Below are 15,443 nucleotides of genomic sequence, written 5' to 3'. Positions count from 1 at the left end.
AGATTTTGAGTAAGGGGCTCTTTTATTGACGGTATGCTCTTAAGCCCTTCAATTAATATTTAACTACGTAGTAATCACTTAGAACAGACTTAGAACGCCACGTAGTATGCGACAGATGGATCGCATTCTGCAAAAGAATGGAACTTTTTATGATAGAGCTCAGGTTACCGTTTAAAAGGACGGTTATGTTTTTCCCTTTTTCTTATATTTGAAATTTTAGATGATTTTCTTATGGTGAAACTAATCACCAGCTGTACATACTTCTAACAAAGTTGACTAGGTCATGGGATATTACTAGAAATTTTATGGATGGGCGTGGTTAGGGAGGCACGCCCCATTTAGGCAACCAGATGAATTTGTTTATTGAGTGGACTTTCGAGCGATTTATTACTTCAATTTATAGGAATAATCGTTTATTCAAAGTTAATTCGTTATGTACAACAATTGGTAGTTGTTCATGCCTCATACGCTTTGGTGATTTCTTTCAACCTGACTCTCAGTTTTTATTTAATTTTATAATATTTAACCGACATAAAACAATTATTATGTACGCGCAGATAGTTCGCCATTTTATTATTGTTAAATTATTGTACAAGGATATTTTATGTTGTAACCTGTGTTTGGAAGTAAAATGATCTTCCTTCAAGAATTTGCGTCGTATATGGATGACTCAATAGTTAGATCGCTAGGCTAGTTGAAGGTCGCGGTTAAAATCTCATTGGTGGCGGAGGGATTTGTATCGTGGCTTTATGTCAGATACCGATCACTCAGCTATCGTTGAGTACCTGAGTCAAATCAGAGTAATAATCATGAGCGAGCGCAATGCTGACCAGATTGCCGCGTACAGTGTAACGTAGGCCTGAAGTGTACCGTAGGCCTGAAGTGTACCGTTATGGTCTTCAATGAAGTGCTCTAATCGTTCTTCATATAAAGTGTCAGTGTTAATATAGTTTGGTCTTAATTCTCTGGATATACCGAAGTGATCAACATACGTACCAAGCGTAGGCGATGCATGCACAATTTCTTTTACACGACAATCGAAAGTTCTTGATTACCACATGTACAAAATGGTTGGAAAACGTAATAGGTTAGGAGCCAGTAGTCTAGATCTATATCTTCTGTATTAACTTATTCCTTTCTGCAACCGCTGATAATATAAACACTTTTCTTATTCTTTCACTTCGTCACCACCAAATTGTCATCCTTCTGTGTAACTTGCATTCATCCTCCTTCAAAGCATTAATCTGGAGTCAGTTTGCCACCACAGTGCCCAGAAGAAGAAATGCTTTCTCTTTTGGTAGTGTTTTTGGGCATTTTGCACTTGTAAAAAATCGAACTGTATAGGTGGCATTGCTATTGCTTTAGAGAGTAGTTTCAACGAACTTTTCAACTTTGGCTGTGCTCACTGCACCTGTCCCGTCAGATACTGTCAACAAAAATGTTCCCCCCTAAAAAATTTACTTTGAGTGACAGCAAAAGGTCTCATCTGTTCTTCGATGGAGAAATTGGCGGAGAGTGACTAAAGCATTAGCGTCTGTAAGGTTATTTATGAAGTATAAGTGGTTCCTTATTTCCTCATTCGTGAAATTTGATGCTAAAGAGACGGTCCGATTTCATTTCAATACTATGCTTGTGGCATTCGGCAAGGCAATGCAAGATTATCTTTTTTAGTTATATTAATGGAGCGTAAATTTCCTGTTCGTACTGAATATAGGTTGGTATGTGCTCCCAAAAGTCATTATCCAGGCCTGGAAAACTTTGCCTGGTATAATATTTTCTAGACTAATAGCAGGACCATTAATTATTTATAAAACGAAAGAAATTCAAACTGCGAGGGTAGGATGGATTTGAATTGTTTTGTAATACACACGAGTACTACTTTAACCTTAATTCAGTATGTTTCGTCTTTAAGAATTCGGTTTGCTGCTGTGCAGATTAAGGTATACTATTTTCCGTCTTAATATCAGTTTTCTCTTCCTCTCCTCACGATGGCTTTCGCTAGGATTCTAAATAATTCTGCACAAAGATTTTAAATAATTCTTTATACAAAGTTTCTATAAAAATAAAAGTGGCACATTAAACAGGCTTGAATGTTTCAGCAAATAAATATTTCTTTAAAATCGACCATTCATGGAAAAAAACAGGAATTAAACCTCGATCAGGCCTAAGTTAATGATATGAAATAATTGAAGGTTTAATATAAACTTAGGATAGATAATTGTTTGGATCTAGTACAATATTTGTCGTCCTGTACCGGCTGTGTGGGCGTAATGCCTCGATCCACGAATTGATTTGAAGACTGCCATCAGAGCCCCGCCGTGAGTAACACGTGCAGAATTGGTTTATACTAATTGCAGGCTCAGCATTCATTCCAGCTTTGCCTGTGATATAGGCGTAATCGCAATCATCATGAAATTCTCACGAGGAAGTCAACTGCGAATCAAGTGTAGAATTTATGTTTTCGTTATCAGTACGGTATAATTTTACAAATTGATTGATATTAAGTACACGGCTTTCAAATAATATTGAAAATAATTAGAATTTCTATTAATTCGAAAGTTGAGAGAAAGAAGAAGAAGAAAGCATAAGAAGAACCAGTAAAGGAATATTTTGACCTAGTATTATTATTATTATTCTGTTAAAGGAAAGTCGCAACGCGTCCTTGAAGAACTATTGACCTAGTATACATATGTATATTTTGTTTAAGGATGATTGATTTTCAGCTCTCGCCAAGCTTTGGCCCAAAGTAGGGGCGGATTTATGCTCAGTATAATTCGGAGTAATGTCGTGTTCTACGCATTATATAAACAAGCACTTAACATCTGCGAGCCGCTTCGGTCACGCTGCTCCCAGGGCAGACGTATATATAGCATGGCTGAGATTAATGACATCTTGAAATCAAATCTAGTTTCATCCATATTGTACACATGCTCAAGGACAAGGTCATCACCGTCAACCACTTCCACAAATATTATCAAATGTTTCATTTGCCTGACATTTGTTGATTGCAAATGTGGGCGAAACAGATCCCATGACGATCGTTCTAACAGTGAAGGTTGGTTAGGGGGAAATAGTGGCGCATTCTCAATTTTACCCTGAATTAATTGAAAATTGTTAATATTGTTATTCGTAGTTCAGTCACTCTTATAAGATACGGTACCGGCAACATTCTTTGTAGAAGCGACACGGCGGTTGTATCACATTTTAGTTTCATTTTAAAGTTTGCGGAACAAACAAGCTTCCTTTGGAATGATTCAATGCCAGGACAAGAGTAAGATGATCGGTAAGCATACTGAAGAATATTACGGACAAATGAATTGCGAAGAAAAAACAGATATCCACGAATTAATAAGATGGACGAAGGGCCAAGTCTGACATTCTGGAAGTTTCGCTGAGTGCATCTGCATAATAAAGATTAACTCGAAACTTCCTGTCAAATTTCGGACCGAAATCTTTATAAGGAGTTTTCAGTGAATAACACAGTAAACAGCATGTGACTACAAAAAGTATCAACTGTATGATTGAAAGCGGAATGCAAAAATGGTTCATAGGATTTTACAAAATTGCCGTTGCTCTCGGTTCCTGGCAATGTGCTCCAGATCCACTCAGGACTCTCCGAGAAGTTTACATTGCGTATTCGCTGCTCTGCTACTGCTTCTCAGAATAGTTATAAGTTGCTCTGGAGTGCCACGTCGAAATCGATAAGATTTTTAAAATAAATAATATTTCGGTGTCAGCAGTTTAACTTATGTGCACATTATAGTAGCGAACCGTATTCAAATACTTACCCCCAGGTGCACGTTGATGCTCAAATTTGGCCATGGTAGGTGTCAAATACCAAATACGTCATTACACTTTCCTAAACACTATATCTTTCGGTCCAGTTTTGGAACAGATTCGAACAGGAACATCCACTGCCATTACCTATGGGTTTGCAGTTCAGATAATGGCTTAAAAATTTTTTCGGCGGTGATGATTCGACGCAACATTGTCCTCGTAAGAACGTATATTGAGTACCACCAGCAACTATATAGTAGCGCTTTCAATGTGTTATTCTTGTGAAACCTATGGAAGTAATGACGATAATTTTGAAATGGAAAAGGGAATTATGTAGACGAAACAACGGTTTGGCAAGTATTTGAAACTGTAAGATTCGAAAGTGTACTTCATCTGGCCGCTGCATAGAATGCGGCAACTCTCGCTGTTTCAAATTGTGAGCAATCACCAAAATTTTTGAACTTCTCCAAAATGCGGATAAGGGTCGCGAACAAACGTTTAGTTCTTCTGTTTCCATGAAACAACAAAAACGAGGCGAACTTTTAAAATCGTTTTAAGAATGAAGGAAACTTGCGGTTATCGGCGACCAAGAACATGCGGTGCAATGTTTAGTTGGAAAGTGCACGCTGTCTTGTTGCAAGAGATACGTTGAGTGCGGAATGCACCAACAACGTTGCGCCGCGGAAGGTGAATATAATATAATATTTTTGTTTATTTGCAAATGCACTGACCATGAAATGCATTACAATGGCGTTCTCGTTTTTATTGCTTCTTCCAAAGTGATGATTGTACGCCGCAGAAGAAAGGGTGCAAAGCAGCCGAAATGAAAATTGTGGCCAATAAAAAGAGATTACATGGCGTGAATAAAGGAGTTAAATTTTGTTGGTAATGAATATGATGAGGAAAAGTCAACTTAGGTTTCAGACGACATCTGAAAGCAGTCGAGAGGCACACGACACGGCTCAACGGTGAGGTGCATTCCGTGCATACCACACTGGTGAGGTTGAGGTCAATACACTTTTATCATTTATTTGGTTGCGAGCTCCTTTCATTATATTGCATCCTATTCGGAAACGCGAATGGAAGGAACGCTCAATCAATTGTTCCATTGACCGCATATTCTTGTAAGTTAGATTAACTTAACACTATAATTGCTGAAGTTCGTTGTTACCTTGTCGGTATATCATTGCATCGTCATTACAACTGACGATTTAGGTTACATCAAATTCACCTCCTGGCCGCTTTCAACTGCTTTTTTCATATGGAATTCACCCACTTATTCCCCGTGTGTAAGTATGAATTAAGACTGCAAATCCAAGTAGACTCAACGGTTGCCCAATTTCTACGATTTTAGATGGTTTTCTCCAAATAAAGTTGCAACAAATACGGTACCATAGTTCATTATGATTAAAGATTCACTCATGTCTAAGAATTATCCATCAGAGCAATCGTCGTGGGTTGATATCCTGTTGAAAAAAGCTAGTAGAGGCATTATTTGTGATATCGCAGCTCTCCACATTTCCAAATTCTAAATAATCCGGTGTCCGGATAGCGGAGTGGTAAGACCACAAGGCTGCCGTACGTAAGGTCGCGGTTCAAATTTCACTGATGGCAGTGGAATTTGTATCGTGATTTGACTCAGCTGTGAATGAGTCCCTGAATGAAATCAGGGTAATAATCTCGAGCGAGCACAATGCTGACCACATTGCCTCCTAGGGTACTGTAATCCTGCAGTGTACCGCTACGCTCTTGAATGAAGTGCTCTAACACATTTCAGGGCCCTGATCCAGTTGGATTGCTGCGCCAACGATTATTATTACATTGTTCGGAAATAGAAGAAATTACGAATTACAAATATCATCCACTGCCACCGAAAAGTTCCGAACTGTGAAACGGGACCAATGGATGCGCTCCCCTTCTAAACAATATTTTCGGTCATTAATGGGATGCACTTTTGGCAATTTCGGAACTTTTCTGGCAGGCGTAAGGATTACTACTGGCCAGTGACCAATAACCCATCTACTCTGCTTGACCGAAAGAATTCAGAGACCGCACTCGATTTTCAGCTTCAGCAATTAGACGTAAAAAGTTTTTCTCATAAGATGAACACAAAGTTTGTATACCCGAAATACCAGCTTCTGGAATTTCGACTTGTCTTAATATTAACAATCGTTGGTGCAACAGTTCATATTGGATCAGGGTTTTCAAGTTTGTTAGAGCATTTCATTCAAGACCATAACGGTACATTACAGGATTACAGTATCCTATAGGAGGCAATGTGGTCAGCATTGCATTCGCTCGAGATTATTACCCTGATTTGATTCAGGTACTCATACACAGCCGAGTCGACTGGTATCCGACGTCAAACCACGACACAAGTTCCCTTGCCACCAGTGAGATTTGAACTGCGACCTTCTCTACGACAGCCTTGTGCATTAACCACTCAGTTATCCGGACACACCAACATATTTTAGTTGTTCGTTAATAGCACGAAAACGACTACCTCTAGCGAAAAAAATAATCCACAGAAAATTCTCTACAAAAAAGGCCTATAGATTTTTTCGCTACCAGGAGATGTAGAGGGTGAAATGTCATTTTTTTTTTTTAAAATGTGTAGTATTGAAAAATTTGTCATTATCGTCAAAAATTTGAGTAAAATTACTGCTCAAGGATGCGTCTTGAACATTAACTTGTGTCAAAAATTCACGTTTACATCATCCCGATGCTGCTTTCGATGTTTCTCCTACTTCGGCTCATGAAGCTCGTGGGTTCGTAACTGGGTTGAGGTTCCTTAGGATCTTCACGTCTAGTGTAACCGCATTGGGTGGGCCTGAGACTGTTATATTTTGAAGAAAGCATTGCAATGTGAGTCTTTAGCTTAATTTAACAATTTAGAGGAACTCGAAGTAAAAGGGCGGCCATGTCTGATTTTCACTTTCAGAAATGCCGGGGTATATAGCCAGAAAAGTCTTCTCGCCAGCCTGTTTACAATAGTACTAACGATACTATTGATAGCCGCCGTTTCACTAAATTTGATGTCAACGGAAGTTTTTGTGAGACCTCCTTGCTTCTGCTCTGTATATATAACTGCTATCCACCACAAGCCAGCGTAGAAATTTCTCTGTAATGTTTCTGTATCTAGAAAAATTGAAGAAATGTAAGATAACTTTCACTTCATGCAATCTGCTGTCGTGCCAATGTAGTAAAAGGTGGCTTCTATCGTAGAGGGGTAATCATTTTCTTTTTTGCATACCACACCGCATAAAATCAAGAAAAAAATGGTTATTTCATGTGCTAAAAGCTCCACATCATCTGGTCGCTCTTTTGCGTTGAAAAATTGTCAAAAGGACGTTAACAGTAACCTGACGGTGACTTAGACTGAATGGTAAATTCATTTTAATTAGCATTTATTTTAATGGTGGTAAGCCAATATGAGTATGACAACCATATTATTCTAAGACTGCTTCATGTCACCATATTTGCTGTCAATGGAGCTACCCATAGGGTCTTTCAAATTTCCCGGGTTTTGTGGTTGTTTATTGGAGAGCTTCCCAAGATATTTTGTAACGTGAGTAAATTGGAGATTGGAAAAAGGAGATGGTCATTGAACCATTCGTGAAGTTTAATCTAGTGAATTTCTCTTCTGGATTTTCATATTTGCGGAATCGCAAATGTTCCATATTTGAAATTTGCATGACTAGTTTGGGTATTTTTTTCCATATTTCCTGCCTATGCAAGGGGCCTGAGGGGGTATTTCATGTCACTGTGAAGCAAAATAACTTTTAAACTGATTGTGCGTTAATCAGTAAAAAAATTTCGGTTCTTCAGGTCTTTTAGAAAACTGTCACGATTATTACAAAACATTAATTCGCTGTCGCCGAGCTTGTCCTTTTTTTCTTGTATTTTTTATTTTGTTTGGTTAGCCGAAAAGTGCACTCCTTCTTACATAGAGTGAAGTAAAAAAATATTGTAGGGTAGTGTGCTTGCTTATAGACAGAACGGTCCCCACAATAAATGCAAACCCAGAAAGCATTTTGATGAAGAACCTAAAAAGGGCTACTTGTCTACAATGGTGCAAAATCATCGGAATAAGGAAAAATAAATAATGAAAAGATGTTTGCCTACATACTCGATGAATATGACGCTACAATGTGTCCTTGTTAATGCTTTCAACCAAACATATTCCCAATGCATCTATCGGTATGGTACGTCCAGAGAAAAGGTTATGATGAACACTTAAAATTGTTTATATTATAGGATTCGTCAAAATATCTATGCAATAGCTTAACTTTCAATGTTATGTGTAAGCAGTGGTTGTAAAATCACCTAAGGTTTCCGGTAATCTCTGCAGTTCTATAAAATTTTCAGATTGCTGAGAGTTCCATCCATTTCTAAAAATGATTGAGATTCGAGACTGATGTAGTTTCCGCCGTTATAAAGATATTCAACATATCTTGGTCGAAGACAGGACACGTATTCTTGGCAAGTTCATTCAGTTGGCATGTAATATAAAAAAACGTTACGTCACTAACGTCTTAAATAACAGAGACTGATGATGTTCGGAGGATGCATTTCTTGCATATTGAATCAAGTTGATCATAGGTTGGGTGCCGCGTTTCACTATTTCGGAACTGAAACATGTTCGATTGCTCTGTCAGTGGAATTTGCTCGTAGTAAGTCGGAATTTTGGCGGGAATGAGTCCCAAAAGCCGATAAAGATGGCACATTTGCCACAACGAAGATTTACAAAGTACGGTTTAGGTTGCTAACCACCCTCCTTACTCACCAGTTATTTTGGGAAAAAGTTACCAAATATTCTTTGTTGTAGATATTTGATAGTATGATTATAAATTAATAGGACTTTTTCCGAGCTCCCTTTCTGTAAACTCTGGTTTTCTACTATATTTATGTATGTAGTAAAAAGAAAGTTACTCCTTGAAATTTTTTGTTTTCACACAAAATCGCAAATTGCCTCGCAGACAATTTCTTTTCACTCAGTACCTTCTCACTTGTTTTACTATACTTTAACAACCCTTTCTAGACCGGCCGTAACTTGCGGCTAATCGTCTCTCTCCCTCTTCGCCATCGACGCTCAGTTACGCCTGAACAGTCTGTCGTTGATCGGCGGCCGTAATGTGGATGGGATGCAATTGATTTGTCAGTTTTGACTGTTCAAACGGTCGATGATCGAATGAAAAATGATTCGTCGACAGGCCAGGCAGGTTTGTCTAGGCAGTGAGGCTTTCATGTTTGCTTTGGTGGTAAGCGAGTATTTTATGGGCGTCTTTATCGCTGGTGAATATTTTTAATAAATGCTCACACACAAAAATATGTCAAATTCTCGCCTTAATGCCTTCCACGTCTAGAGTTGCAACTAACGATGTTGCGGCTTACCGGTACATGGATGTTGCTTTTAGCTCAACGGGCGGTCGGGTGCATTGCGGGACAGGCCGAACTGAACATGGGTGGCGAGCTTTAGTTTTTCAGCGAAAGGACGGGTTGTAAATTCGGCATCCGAAAACCACACATGATCCTTTTCATCGGCAGATGTGTAAATCTTTTAATTGGTTTACATATTTGATTGCATCTTTTCCCAAAATGCAGAGGCAAGGAAAACTCAAAACTATATAAAACTACTAAATATGTCCATTTTATTGGCTTAAGGGTATCCTAATTTTAAATTTGGTTTTTTTAGTTTTTCTTACGTTAAAGGATAACCGTGTTAAATATTATGTCGACGTCTACGTTCATTTTAGTTCTAGAAGCATATTTCGAAACATGTGTCGAACGGTTCCCATACAGCAGAAATCAGCAATAAAAGTTTGTTTCTCAAATGGTGTGCGGGGTAGAACAATAATCGAGTACGCAATGTTCAAAAGTTTGTCAAATTGCCAAAATTCAAAATGTAAAATGACCAAATTTAGGTTTCTGCAGTAGATTTACGTCAAAACTAGAGAAATATGAAGGATTACCTTAGAAGATATTTTTTCCTTTTATTGTATTTGGTAATATATGCAAGTACGTATTTCGGGGACCAACTGTCCCCTTCTTCAGTGTTTTATCTTTTTTCTTCCAAGAAGATAAAAGGCTTCGGCTAACAAACTACCTCCTCATTCAAAACCATAGTGAAATATTTTTGTTAGAATTTTTACACTAGTTTATACGATTTTTATACTTTCGGCAAAATGACTAATTTTTTATAGTACGGGCCGAGTCTACTGAGTTCGTGGAAAATATTTGAAATAAAAAAACCATCACGTCTAGTTGAAAAAATACAATATATAGTAAAAAGTAGAAAAATGAAAACAATTAAAATTATTGATTCCATTCTTCCTGTTAAAATAAATAAATAAAATACAGTTGTGGTCCCCTCATATACCTTCGCCCCAAAAAACCCTCCCTACAAAGCATAATAATCTAAGCTGCAACTTAGGATGAAGATAAGAAAACTTAGAGAATACACAGGTCATTTTTGCATTTTCATTTTCATCGTATTTCAAGCACTTGACAGTTCACTTCTGAAAAATGCTTGACGCCTCATGAAAAGGCTCATTTGAATGTGGACGGGAAACGCCTACGTTTCTCCTCCAAGGGGAGTTCCCTTCTAACTTACTCTTGGTCCTATTCAGTAGCGTGGTCGGATCGTGTACATCGAATTCGCCATTTTTCTCGATCATAGGTTTGGGCGTATTTCCGGATAGTTGAGTGGTTAGAGCAAGAGGCTGTCGTACGGAAGGTCGCGGTTCAAATCTCGCTGGCGACAGTGGGATTTGTACTGGATACCAATCGAATCAGCTCTGAATGAGAGTACCTGAGTCAAATCGGGTAATAATCTCGAGCGAGCGCAATGTGTAGTGTACCGTTACGGTCTTGAATGAAGTGCTCTAATACACTTCAAGGCTCTGATCCGCGAACGAGTTGAGAGGCTTTCACCCCTTTCACCATCTGGTGTATTAGGTAACCGTTGCTTCAGTGGGCTTTTTGGTGGTTTCACATCGACTTCGATGCTTGGCCAGTCTTAACTAATTAATTATCGATAGTGCGAATTACTTGATCAGATGTCTTCATTTCAAGACAACATCTTCGCCTCCATTAGTACGAGGCTCCTTTCATTGTCTTTGATAACCGTACAGTTCGGCCTGTCAGTTCCGCCTGAATAGTCCGCATTTGCCCGGTGGCTATGTCGTGAATGGGATGCATTTGGTCTACCCGTTTTGACTGTTCAGCGGCCAGTGATCGAATGAAAAATTATTCGGTCAACCGTCCGGACATGTTTGTTGGATGTGAGCGAGGATTTCATATTTGTTTAATAGTGTGTGGTACTATCCAGTTCTTGTTCTACCCTCCTTACAATGCAAATGAGGAATTCACTGAGTCTCAGAGGATCCCAGCTCTGCGCTTTCCAGAGTTATTTCTGTGCCGATTACAGGTGGAACTACTACTCTCCGGGAATGGTGGACGAACAAATTGTTCCCTTCAAAACCTGCCCGAAGTATTCCCACCATCTGTCCGCCGTGGCTCGTCGGTCAGTAAGCATAGTACACAAAGTGTTTGACGCCCTGCGTGCGTTAGTATCGAATTTTGACAAGTTGGTACTGATCTCCCTCGATGTGCTCAGTGTCCTGTCCATTATGAAGGTCTTCGTAATGTTCTGCCCAAATAACGGCGATCACTTTCATTGGTTCTTCTTTAGAATCTAGCAATTGGCCAACATTCTATCGATGGAGAACTTTTGAAAGATGCGCACTTTGATCTGGAAATCGTCATTCCAAAGCCAAGTTCCTGAGCATCCTGCCCCCTAGAGTTTTCTAGCCCGCTTTGTAGATAGTTTGATTTCTTGATTCTTTAGCATTTGTAATGGCGGGCAGTCACGGAAGTGAGATTATTTCTCAACTTTTCCCGCGAAGTTGGCAGTGGATTGATCCGCAGAGCAAGCAATTAACGGCGATGTTGAGATGGAATGGTCTCATATTGTCGGAGGAGGGTAATATGGGCCAACTGTGTGTTGCCCCATAACTGGAGAAGTGCTAGCAAGCGTTAATTCGTTAATTCCGTCTAAAGTTCTGTCGGTTGCCAAGTGGTTGCTGACCTGAGCATATGTGGCTGCCGCTCCTACTTGGCTTCCAAATTCACGTCTTCGACTCTCCAACTATTCAGAAAATTCAGTGGAAGTTTCGTGGACAGGTGCTGATGCATATCTGCGACGTTTGCCGCGAAGTAATATTCCGAATTCACTTAATCATTGAACCAGTGCAGTTGCGGGCTCTGGCTGCGGCAAATACTCTTTTCGGGAGTGCGATAAGTCACGGTGTCCTTGAGCGGAGATTACCTGCGCCCGTGCCGCTGCTTGCAAAGGTACGCAGGTCAGCCGAGCGATATCGCGCCCCGGTTGCTGCATGTGCAATTTCGGAAATTTGTTTTTCGGTTTTTCGCCCATGTCCTTCTCGGCAGAGCACCAAGGTCTGCACGCCTGTGCGGTGGTGTTCGTAGATGACGTCTTGGGATTTGGCTGTGTATGTGGGGTCGCGGGCACGGCGACGTGGATAGTCGGGGCAACATTGTCGCCCGCTTCCTAATCGCCTGGCGTAATTGCAATTAGACTAATTAGCCGCGACTGGAAAGCAGTGGCGCTCACGGGCGGCAGCGTGCAGGCTGCGAACGTGTGCGGGGCTGGTAAAATTCGCAGTATTTTCGCAGCCCGCGACGGATGGCAGTGACGAGCAGCGGAATGTGGTGTGCGGCAGTGGTTGACGAACACATGCACGGCCGCCACACCCCTCGCACCGCCCGCAGTCGCATACATTTGCAGATGCATACATTTCTCAGAATCAAGTGACGACGGCGACGATTGCGCGCGTTCACAATCGTTCCGCGGGCGCCGCTTTCAGTCGGTTAACTAGCTCCGGTGGAAAGGTTGGGTTCAGTCCGTTTTGCGTTTCGTTGCTTTATTTGGTTTCCTTCTGAATAGTTTTGCTAAAATTTCGCGAAATCGCCTTTTTCGGTGGATTGCGGCGAGCGTGGGGCAGTGGAACGGTGCGAGTTAGCATCCGGATGACACCTGAGGTAACTGTATCGCGGCTGTTTGTTTTTGCGCGGTGCATTCTGGCGAAACGGTTGCGGGTCGGCTGGAGTTGCGTGTGGGGCCCATTGGAACAGTATATGCAATATTTGGGTTGCTAGTGCGGAGTTGATGCGCTGTCGGATTAGCGCGGCGAGCGGGATTCTGTGGGACCGGGGCTCGCAGTTGCACCAGTCGTCCGCGAGCATGCACAGTCTGTGGAGGAAGCAGGGCCCGAGTCGAAATTGAAAGTAGCTGCGGTCGGAGAGTCGGGTAATTTGCAGAGAGTGCGTCGCGGACACATGTTGCAGACTCGCGGCTGGTAAGGTGGATGTTGTTGGACTTCCTGCGCGCTGGCACTCGCACAACGGATCGCGGTCATCCTGGACCAGGCCCAGGCTAGGAGGGAAGCGCGCCACTGGTAGCCCCATTCGTTTCCCATCGGGGGCCTGCTATTGTGAACTTTCTCGTCATGTTTTGGTACCCTCATTCGCTGGCGGCGGATTTTTCTTGATTACACTCGGCGGAACGGCAGTTCTGGTAGTGGAATTCGCAGTTGCATGTGCATCCGCATTTTATGCGCCATTCGGTACTTTCGTCGCACTCTTCAGTGCGCTGTGCAATATCGTTATCGTCCACCGAACGTCGTCGACGGTGACACAGCGTCGACCCAGCAGTTGTAGGTTCCGCGTCCAGTTAGGCATTTGTTTTGCCGCGACGTCGTCTCATCTAATCGGAATTGGAGTTCGTGCCCACCGAATCGTTGCTGCGCTCCCGACACCAGCCATGGCCAGGTTCTATCGGTGAGTTTGTTTTCCTCGATCTGCTGTGCCCCGGCCAGCAGCCACAAAAACCCTGTCTATATCCAGTTTGTTATTTTTCCTATACTTGGTCGCACTCAAAGCCATTCATAAGCATGATTATCACTTTCATCACCTACCGTAGTCGCGTATGCTGTTGCGGCTTGGGGCCCACGGTCCACGCTTCTTCCCCACTGACTACGGTTTGAGGCGCTGGAATTCGCTGGCCGGTGGGAGCTGAATTTTTCGCGAACGGCAATAGAATAGGCAAATAAAAAGGAAATCAACTGCACATTTGCAGTGCTCTTGTGGGAGCGAAGTACGCGCTCGAAATGTGAATGGGAACTGGCTCGCAATGGAGTTACGCGCAACACTATACAGCGCCAGTCGTTTTTGCGGGCTTTCGTTATCAATGGAAAATCATAAATTTCCGGAATTTGTGTTCATAAAATCATGGGAATTGAATATGTACAATCTCGAGCAGTTGATACGACAAGGAATGTTTCGTACAACGGCCGAGCGGGGAGTGCCTTATGCTGGCTGTGGGGCACTCAGTGTAACGTGGTCGCATAAGCAGGCCTGATTGGGGTTTCTGGGTTATTTGTCTATCGCGTCGCGAGTTTTCGGGTAAACAGGAACAGCCGGCAGACTAGTTCAAAGTGTAATTCTTCAACGACCAGAGTAGAGCTCTTGTCGGTGCTATCAGAATTCTGAACATTTCGCACGTTGCCTCGTGGTTCCCCGTAACATCCCATTAGAACACATAAATACGCTTTGGGAGCACTCAAAACAAAATGGGGTTGGATATGTCCCTAATAAACTTGAACGTAGGAAAGAGAGATTCCTGTTGAAGTTTGCCTCATCCTAGTTAATTCTTTGAATATGTCCCTTCATTCGCCAAATCTTTCTGTAATAGAAATCTAAATTCCCTACCAGAGTCAGGAAGTTGATCTTAGACATTCTACAAATTTTAAAATTGATTAAAAAATATTTAATATGTACAATGGTGGAAATATTAGAAACGATCGGAAAGAAATGTTTTCCTTGTAATCGACGATTTCTGTGGTCAATGCCTGTTACGACAAAACCATATTCTACCAGGAATTGTCACAATATTTTCTTTGGCCCATGGGTACGTTATAAATCCAGTAAACTGGACGAGATTTGACACTTTTATTGTCATCGTCGTAATCTGGATTGCGAATACTGTGGAGATATAATTAGAAATGTTTGGTTATGCGACCAGTTTACCAAAGTATTCAAGGTAATTTTTGGTAGATCACATTATTATGACTGTAAAATGGGCAAAAACCACAGTTATACGCACGAAATAAGAGCTTATTCTGAGAAAGTATTCTAAAAAGAATTCTTCGATGGGAACATAACGGCCGGTGTTTCATGAAGATGGTTTATGGTGTCATTTAAGTGATGAAGCCCTATGAGTTGAGTTTAAGCCGATTAAGTATATTTTCTAGCACGACAATGAGCCTAAACAAACAATGTTGGTTGAAATTACTGTTCTAAGGTGGCCTGTGTCGATCTCTATCTCATTGAGAACCTGTGGGCTAAGATGAAGCAAGGCTTGCGATCGAAAAAGTCTAAAAGTTTGACAGAACTTTTCGCAAATAGTGAACAAGTTTGGAAAAACATTACTTTTAACAGATGTCAGGACTTGATGGCTAGTTTGTCTACGTGTGGTTCGCCTATTATTGAGAATAAGAACTATCAGACAAGGCTGTGTTTCTTGAAGAAACCTAAGATTTATGGACTAAATCATCATCATCATCATAATAAGGAACTCCAGACAT

At 41.2% G+C, this 15,443-nt stretch overlaps 1 protein-coding gene across 8 annotated transcripts in view; it reads left to right on the top strand.

Moving 5' to 3' along the window:
- LOC119654916 (insulin-like growth factor 2 mRNA-binding protein 1) overlaps nt 1-15,443 on the top strand; it is a 129,953-nt gene that overhangs the window by 75,545 nt on the left and 38,965 nt on the right. For 2 of the 8 annotated variants that reach the window (XM_038060562.1, XM_038060559.1), the window contains exon 1: nt 12,640-13,638. The exons of the other annotated variants lie outside the window; for them this stretch is intronic. In XM_038060562.1, the coding sequence (XP_037916490.1) occupies nt 13,622-13,638 (17 nt within the window). In that variant the 5' untranslated portion in view covers nt 12,640-13,621. Of the gene's footprint in view, nt 1-12,639; nt 13,639-15,443 lie in introns of those variants that run through there. 8 annotated transcript variants of the gene reach the window in all.

Source organism: Hermetia illucens, chromosome 4 (genome assembly GCF_905115235.1).
Source record: "Hermetia illucens chromosome 4, iHerIll2.2.curated.20191125, whole genome shotgun sequence".
Classification (NCBI taxonomy): Eukaryota; Metazoa; Arthropoda; class Insecta; order Diptera; family Stratiomyidae; genus Hermetia; species Hermetia illucens.
The sequence above is the reverse complement of the archived record's forward strand: the minus strand, read 5'-3'. Positions and strand labels throughout refer to the sequence as shown.